Source organism: Thamnophis elegans, chromosome 9, assembly GCF_009769535.1.
Source record: "Thamnophis elegans isolate rThaEle1 chromosome 9, rThaEle1.pri, whole genome shotgun sequence".
NCBI classification, from domain to species: domain Eukaryota; kingdom Metazoa; phylum Chordata; class Lepidosauria; order Squamata; family Colubridae; genus Thamnophis; species Thamnophis elegans.
Genome location: NC_045549.1, coordinates 65,722,827 through 65,731,824, shown reverse-complemented (window position 1 = coordinate 65,731,824; position 8,998 = coordinate 65,722,827). Strand labels below are relative to the sequence as shown.

The following is an 8,998-nucleotide window of genomic DNA, read 5'->3' as shown; positions in this document are numbered from 1 at the left end:
AAAAACACTGCAGCATGCACATTTTTTTAGGAATTTTGTTTTGTTTTTGCAAGTTAGGGTTTTCAACTGCAATAGACAGATGTGCTTTTTTTCCATAGACTCGCAACTGGTTTGGACTTCCATCTTTTGGGCTGGCTTCTTAACTAAGTTTTTGTTTCCCAGAATGTTTGCTGATGAAATGACGATGAGCCTTTTATGTGTATTTGCCTCGTTATCTGCAGATAAGAAAAAGGGCAGTAAATTTCAGCCCTTCAAAAAGTTGTTTGGAAGGAGAAAAAAACGGGAGACCACGCCGGATCGTGAGACCTCCAAGTTGAAGGCAAGCAGTTCCATCGGAGATGTCTGTAATGGGGCGCTGTCTTCGGATGAAGAGACCAACAATGGCTTGAGGTAATGAAATTTTGGCATGCTGCCATTGCTGAATCTAATCCATTGCCTTGAGGCTAAGCCAGGAGAGGTGAATCTAGGGAAGGTTCTCAGTCGTCCAGGTCATGGTTGACCCAAAGGTGCTTTTTCAAAAGGCAGCTGGACACTTTGTTTTTCCTTGAAGAAGTTTCACTTCTCATCCGAGAATCTTCCGAGACCAGGAGAAGAGTAATAGCTAAAGTTCTGAAAATCTCATCGGAATGAACTCTAACCCTTGGTGTTTATTAAGGTATAATACAGAAGTGGTGTGTTGTCGAGACATTTCTGATACACATATATAATATGATTACTTCAAAACACTTATTTTGAAGGAACTGATTCCGTAAGTCCTAGTGGACAACCATTTAAATATGAGCCAGCTGTGTTCAGCAGCTGCCAAAAAAGCCACGGTTCTAGGCTGCATAAACAGAGGGATAGAATCAAGACCATGTGAAGTGTTAATACCACTTTATAAGGCCCTGGAAAGGCCGCACTTGGAATACTGCATTCAGTTTTGGTCGCCACAATGTAGAAAAGATGTGGAGACTCTAGAAAGAGTGCAGAGAAGAACAAGGAAGATTATTAGGGGACTGGAGGCTAAATCATATGAAGAACGGTAGCAGGAACTGGGTATGTCTAATTTAATGAAAAAATGGACTAGGGGAGACATGATAGCAGTCTTCCAATATCTCAGGGGTTGCCACAAAGAAGAGGGAGTCAAACTATTCTTCAAGGTACCTGAGGGTAGAACAAGAAGCAATGGGTGGAAACTAATCAAGGAGAGAAGCAACTTAGAACTGAGGAGAAATTTCCTGACAGTTAGAACAATTAATCAGTGGAACAGCTTGCCTCCAGAAGTTGTGAATGCCCCAACACTGGAAGTCTTTAAGAAGATATTGTATAGCCATTTGTCTGAAACGGTATAAGGTTTCCTGCATAGGCAGGAGGTTGGACTAGAAGACCTCCAAGGTCCCTTCCAACTCTGCTATTGTATTGTATTGTAATTTGTTCACCAAAGGAAATAATTTCAAGATGACAGTTTCAGTATCTTTATCTATCAGGCTGTGCCATGCTCAGGACCAGGGGTGGGCTGTTAGGGGTTTAGCTGGGTTCGGAAGAACCCATAGCTAACATTATGGCCAAATCCCACCCCTGGCTGACCCCTCCCTCCCCTCCCCGGAGTCTCCACTCGGCCCATTTTTGATGCGAGATAAATGCAGGGCTCGTGCGGAGACTTGGAGAGGGAGTAAAATGGGCCTCCTGGAAGTTCCAGAAGGCCGGAAATGTTTCCGGCCTCCGGAGGCTGAGGAGGCAGTTGTTGGCTGGGGCATTCGCTGGCTGGGGAATTCTGGGAGTTGAAGTCCAGACATCTTCAAGTGGCCAAGGTTGAGAAACACTGGCATAGAGGCAGTTATTTAATAAAATATAGAAATACCAACCAAAGGACTAAACAAATCTGATTTACGAGACACAATTCTATCTTAAATTTTGAATAACTGTCTACTGTTAATTTGTCCTTGAATGTGATCATCGCTGTGGTCTAAGGAATCTCTCACGTGTATCCTGGCAACAGTTGTCATAGCATTGCCATGCCATTTAAGGGCGATTGAGCACACAGTGGGAGCTTGCTCTAAGCATATATATTTGTTCAATCTTGCTGCTTCTTCTTCTTCTTTTTTTTTTGATGGTTCCTCTATGATAGGACAGGATACCAATAACCACAACATCTTCTTGTTTTTGAATAGCAATCTTCAGAAGAGCATCAATATCAAGGCATGCGCGGACCCAAGGGAGTTATCTAAGCAGGGCCACCCATGACATTATTCATCTTTTTCCATTTTTCTCATTTCTATTTGTGCGTGCTTCAATATGGGAGTGGGAGGCAGATTCCTGCACTCTAAAAATAGGTGATAACAACTTGATCTTTTTGGAACGATTCGTGTTCTTAGAATTGTGCAAAGCACAGTAGGACCACAGCACAGTTATATTGCCATATTTGGAATCCTGTTTCTAATGTAGATTCAATTCAAGTCAGGATAGAGCTGGAAGGGACCTTGGAGGTCTTCTACTCCTCAATCAGGAGACCCGATATCATGACGGACTGTGGCTGTTCAGTCTCTTTTTAAAAACCTCCAGTGATGAAGCACAGCAACATCTAAAGGCAAGCCATCCCACTGGTGCATATCATGAATAAGTCCAGGGGTGGGCGTGGCCATGGTGGGCTTCCCCAGGCTTCAGAGGCTTTCCCCGAGCCTCAGGGAGGATGAAAACTGCCTCCCCCAGGCTCTGGAGGCCCTCCAGAGGCCAGAACTGGGCTCGTTTCTGACCTTCCGGAACTTCCAGGAAGCCTGTTTTTCTCCCTCCCTGAGCCTCTGCACGCGCCTGCACTTACCTCACATCCAAAATGGGCCGCGTGGAGATTCCTGGGAGGGTCATGTTGGGGTGGGAGAAGCAAGGTGGGCAGGGCCAGCCAGGGGTGGGATTTGGAGGTTCTCCCAACCGGCCATAACATTAGCTACGGGTTCTTCTATGGGACTCTCCTAAGCAATCACAAATGATGAGGAAGCTATAGTCTAGAATAGGGCACACTCTGCCTCTAACGCCAGACAATGAGATTTTTCAATAACCTGGTTCTACAGAGCTGTTCCTTTTCGTATTCACTCGGCGTCCTTGTGGCAAATGTTCAAGCCAAAGATGTCTTTTTCAAGTCAAGAACCCTATTTGTCTTCTAGGTCGCACATGGACAGCTGCAGTTGCAAGCATGGAAGTGACAGCAGCAACAAAACGGGCAGGGAGAAGGCAAAATTAAAAATGGGATTGAACATAATTGCTTTGAAACACAATTTAAACTGAATGAAATTCATGGCATACGGTCATCAGAATTGGTCCCCGTGTACCAGGACATTTTCCTTTCATAATGCCAATTATAATTTGGCAGCAACGTGTATAGGAACTCTGGAATTAGGTACAAATGCACACCCATTATTTAAGCAGTGAAAGTAAATCAGTGCTGGGTTGCAGACGGTACGCCCCAGTTGCAGACGGTGTATTGGTGCCTGCCGGGAGCACCAATCCTAAAATCCTAATATGTATCCGAATTGTCTTTCAGGTCTCCAAGTTATAGCATGGGAACACGGGCCTTTTCCCATGAGAGTATTTTTATGCCTGATGGGCGAGCAGAGAGCGAAGAGTCGATTCAAGCAATGTCACAAGATAATCTCGTTGGCAAAGTCAAAACTCTTCAGGTAACAATGAGCAAACTTTGCGCTTCCGTGCAAGAGTTTAAATTCTTCCGTTTTTCTGATTATATCCTATGATTCTATATGATCATAGAGTCATAATAAAGACTCTGGAGCCGGTGTGTGTGTGTCTCCAAACATTCCCCACCATAGCTAGCTGGGGAATTTTGGGAGTTGAAGTCCACAAGTCTTAAAATTGCCCAGTTTGGAGACCAGTACTCTATAGCAGTAGTCACCAGGTTCAGGTTCAGGTTCAGGTTCATTTTATTTATATGCCGCCCTATTCCCGGCGGGACTCAGGGCGGCACACAAACCCAAGGAAGGAAAGGGAACACAAAAACTACCACAAAAAGTACAGGGCATTTAAAACAACCAACAGCCACACGATTCGAGAGGGGAAGGGACCTCATCAACCCCAGGCCTGCCGACACAGCCAGGTTTTAACGGCTTTTTGGAAGGCCTGGAGAGAGGTGAGGGTCCGAATCTCTGTGGGGAGCTCATTCCAAAGGGCCAGAGCCGCCACAGAGAAGGCCCTCCCCCGGGTAGTAGCCAGATGACATTGGCCAGTAGACGGAACCCGGAGGAGGCCTAATCTGTGTGATCTAATGGGTCTTTGGGAGGTAATTGGCAGCAGGCGGTCTCTCAAGTACCCAGGTCGCCAACTGGTGATCCGTGAACCACTGGTGGCCCATGAGAAAAGTTTGGTGATCTGCAGAAAAATTATTTGCATTTTTATATTGCACTAAATCAGGGGCCCTCAAACTACGACCCCTGGGCTGGATACGTGCAATGAACGTTTGTGTTGCTGCAGAGAGTTTCCCCCTGCGGGGTCCATTTGTGCAGGTCAGAGGGGGGCAGAAATTGGGCGAAGGCTGGAGGGAAGTGCCGCTGGTGGAGAAGAGTCGGAGGGCCATGTTCCGGTGGGACTACATCATGGCCTGGAACTGGCTGACCAACTCAGCCTGCTGAGCTTCTAGGCGCCGGGACCTGGCCTTGCACTCTCACAAGTCTTTCTTCTGCTTGTCGTCCTCAATGAGGTCCTTCCGCTGAGCCTCCTTCTTGGTCAGATCCAATTTGAACTGAGCCAGCTGCTTTGCCCATCCTTTCTCATGGTGGCTGCTTAGCTCCTGCTTCCTGTTGGGGCCCTAAGGAGCTCGGTGGGCAGGCATGGAGGGGCTGGGAGGGGAGGGGTGAGTAGAGCCTGGCAAGGCGCCCTTGTTGTGAGCGACATTGAGTTGGCCACGCCCACCCAGTCACATGAACATCTAGCCACGCCCACCTAGCAGGTTATTAGGCAGATCATATTAGTGTTCCGCAGGATTTAAAATTATGAATTTAGTGGTCCCTGAGGTTCGAAAGGCTGGTGACTCTGCTCTAGAGGTCAGTTGGAAAGGAGGAAGGAAATGAAACCATATCCACAGTGTGTCCTGCCAACAGAAGGAAATACTTGTAGCCCAGGGTTGAACTCTGGGGTCCTTAGTGCTCTCTTGAGCTTGGTTGTGTAGTTGTATGCTCTAAGTCTTTGAGCACTTTCTGTTCTTTCTTCATGTGATTCGACTCTAAGCCAGTTTTTTAAAAGCCTGTCTGGACAGAGACACTTGAGCACACCTCACAAAGTATTAATTCCAAAGAGCTGGCTACCATGTCTTCCGTAAGATGGTTTTTTCCTCCGCCGTGCCTTTCCTTTCCAGGAAAGCAAGAGCTAATTGTTTTCTTTTTTGTGGGTAGAGCTTTCTGTGTATTTATGGGTATACATACTTACCCACAAATGCACGCATGTATTTTTTATTGCATACATCCAGTCCGTCAGACTTGTCAACGCTTAAACCTCTAAATAGAAATGATGCTTGGTTCCATTTGTTGAGAAAGGTTTTCCCTTGCACATATGTGCTAGTCGTTCCTGACTCTAGGGGGCGGTGCTCATCTCTGTTTCAAAGCCGAAGAGCCAGCATTGTCCGAAGACATCTCCGTGGTCATGTGGCCGGCATGACTCAATGCCGAAGGCCTACAGAACGCTGTTCCCTTCCCACCAAAGGTGGTTCCTATTTTTTCTACTAGCTTTTTTACATGCTTTTGAACTGCTAGGTTGGCAGAAGCTGGGACAAGTAATGGGAGCTCACTCCTTTACTAGGGATTCAAACTTCCGAACTGCCGACCTTTCTGATCGACAAACTCAGTGTCTTAGACACTGAGCCACCACTATATTGAGAAAGGTATAATTTTATTAGAAGTCAAATGTATCGCAGTAATGCATAGCCAGAACCGAGAATCACTCACTCAAATCCCTAAGTTCAACTTTTCCCACCCTTAACTGCCTCCCATCGCTGACCACCCCCCACCCCCCCCATGATCAATCAAGTTCAAGCAAGATGTTTTCAGAACAGACCCCTCAAGCATGTCGGTCCGGGGCTGTTTTCTTCTCCCAGCTGGGTGACCTTGAAACAGTGTCTTGGGGAGATACAGAAGTTACTTTCGTTTTCCCCCAAGCATTCCCAAAGCAGTAAAAAGATAATATTTATTTTAAAGTTGGTTGTTGTCCTTCCACATACATACAGTTAGATGTTTTAACTTGGTGAATGATATGGCTGGCTGGGTGGCTGACTGTGTCAGCTGCCACCTGATATTGGCTTTGCTCACTATCATACGGTGGCTGTCTTCCATGAACTCTGGCAAGAGTGGATGGGAAGATGAATGCTTGGGGGAAAGCGAAAGTAACTTCTGTATCTCCCCAAGACACTGTTATTATTTTTTACTGCTTTGCTGGACTCTATTATATTTTAGAGCCATCTTTGTTAGATGACAATATAGCACTAACATTCTAGTAAGAGGCTGCCAGTTTGAAACTCTGCAGAAACTTTCTATTATTATTAATTTTCTTCCTCTGAACTATCTATTTATTTATGGGCTTCTTTTTAAATAAGAACATGCCATCCTTTCTCCAGGCACTTAGAGGAAAATTCAAGAGCCGAGGTGGCGCAGTGGTTAGGGTGCAGTACTGCAGGCCACTTCAGCTGACTGTTATCTGCAGTTCAGCGGTTCTAATCTCACCGGCTCAAGGTTGACTCAGCCTTCCATCCTTCCGAGGTGGGTGAAATGAGGACCCAGACTGCGGAGGCAATTTGCTGACTCTGTAAACCGCTTAGAGAGGGCTGAAAGCCCTATGAAACGGTATATAATAAGTCTAACTGCTATTGCTATTGCTATTTTCTGAGCAAGATTAAACTTTTTTAACCCAAGTGACTGGAGACTCCAGAGACTGGACAAAAGATAAATAGTGTGCCTCTGACTTTCTAAAGAAAATAAGTTGTTAAAAAAAGTTTATGCCAGGTTTGAAGCCAGCAGCTTTCTGTTTAACAAATCAACGTTTAACAATCATTGTGCTACTTTAGTACTACAATAACCCCTGGGATTAATCTGTAATTAAATAAAATATACCAGCTAAAATGGACAGTGGTTAAAAAAAGTTTACGCCAGGTTTGAAGCCAGCAGCTTTCTGTTTAACAAATGAACAGTTAACAATCATTGTGCTTCTTTAGTACTACAATAACTGCTGGGATTAGTCTGTAATTAAATAAAGTATGCCAGCTAAAATGGACAAGACCAATAACAGAACAGCATAAGGAATAAAAGGGTAGTTTAAAACCACAACAGGAAAACATGCTTGAAGCTCGTCTTTGCAATGGAAAAGTGATGAATACAAAACTATCTTGTCTGTTCCTACCCTGAAAAAGTGGTTGCTGGCCAATTCTGGAAGTGAAACAACTGGACAAGATGGATAAGTCCTGAGTTGGTTTGTTGGTTTTGTTGGCCTCCAACCAACAGCTACCATTCCCCTGCTTCTTTTTCCAACATAGAATGTCTTGGGGGAGGTCCCTCCCAGCTTTAGGGGCTAGGTTCTCTACCAAAATAACAGGGAAAAATTAGAAGGATCAAGAAGACATATTGTTCCATTTTTGACCCACAGTTCATCCGGAATACAATACCTATGCAGGACAGATGGGGAGGAAGATAACCACCAGATTGCAAGTGGTCAGACAAAGAGACTCAAGCTCATTGGTAGCCTCACATTGCAATAAACAAGGACATACATTTAATTCTGCAGCTACTAAGTTTGTTGGATGAGCAGATACAAAAACAGCCAGGGAAGTGATTGAAGCCTAGGAAACTGGCCCCTCATCAATAACAGGAGTGCTGATTTACCCCCAGCTTATCAAGTACTTAGGAGGCAAGGGCTTGGCAGCACAAGGAAACAACAGGCAATGACTTAATAGTCAGCAACACCCCAAACTACATCTAAAAAGCCACATACAACAGGCACCATATAAACACCATACTCAGAATACCCCAAAGCACACACTCTGCTAGAGAGAAGTTCCCCGAGGATGGGCTCCAGAACGAGACCGAAAAGACAAAAACTTTGGTCCCGGTGATTGACCCAGATTGGATCTTGCAGAATATATACTCTCCCTACATAGTTCATCAAGAATACATACCTTACATGGATGTGGAACTTCTGAGAGAATATGAATGAGTGGAGGAAGGTGAAAGACAAACTAAGAATAAGGTAAAGGTTCCCCTCGCACATATGTGCTAGTCATTCCTGACTCTAGGGGGCGGTGCTCATCTCCGTTATAAAGCCGAAGAGCCAGCGCTGTCGGAAGACGTCTCCGTGGTTATGTGGCCGGCATGACTAAACATTGAAGGCACACGGAACGCTGTTACCTTCCCACCAAAGGTGGTTCTTATTTTTTGTTCTTGCATTTTTTACATGCTTTCCAACTGTTAGGTTGGCAGAAGCTGGGACAAATAACAGAGCTCACTCCGTTAGGCGGCACTAGGGATTCGAACCACTGAACTGCCGACCTTTCTGACCGACAAACTCAGCGTCTTAGCCACTGAGCCACCGCGTCCCACAGAATAACACAATCTAAGAATAACACAATAGTAAATCATCTCATCTCAGTCCTCCACAATGGTGCTGTTCGGTAGAAAGAGAGAAATGTTGGTTGAAGAGTGAATAGGCAGAGTTAAGGAGTAAATAATGAAATAACGAAACACAAATAACATGTCTCACCAGGTCTGTATCGTTTCTGGGTATGTGCTAGACATTTGGTGCCCAACAGAACAGAACAGAACAACATAGTTGGAAGGGACTTTGGAGGTCTCCAGAGATTGAAAAAGAATTTCATCTTCCGAATACTCTTCATTTCTCAGGTCCCTCCTGTAATTTTACGCTTCAGTACCTTAAAAAAAACATGACTTTTGTGGGGAAATAAATCTGCCAGCCATATGGAAGTTTGTTCTGCCTGAGTAAACTCCTAATTCCACCCGCCCGCTCCCGCTGACAGAAACAT

General features: G+C 45.1%; 1 protein-coding gene across 1 annotated transcript in view; it reads left to right on the top strand.

Annotated features, from left to right (window-relative positions):
- The first annotated feature begins 229 nt into the window (after positions 1 to 229).
- The window catches only part of CRACD (capping protein inhibiting regulator of actin dynamics), a 44,969-nt gene continuing 36,200 nt past the window's right edge, over positions 230 to 8,998 (top strand). The window contains exons 1-2 of the mRNA XM_032224457.1: positions 230 to 390; positions 3,515 to 3,650. Coding sequence (XP_032080348.1) covers positions 3,531 to 3,650 — 120 coding nt within the window. The 5' untranslated portion in view covers positions 230 to 390; positions 3,515 to 3,530. The remainder of the gene's footprint in view (positions 391 to 3,514; positions 3,651 to 8,998) is intronic.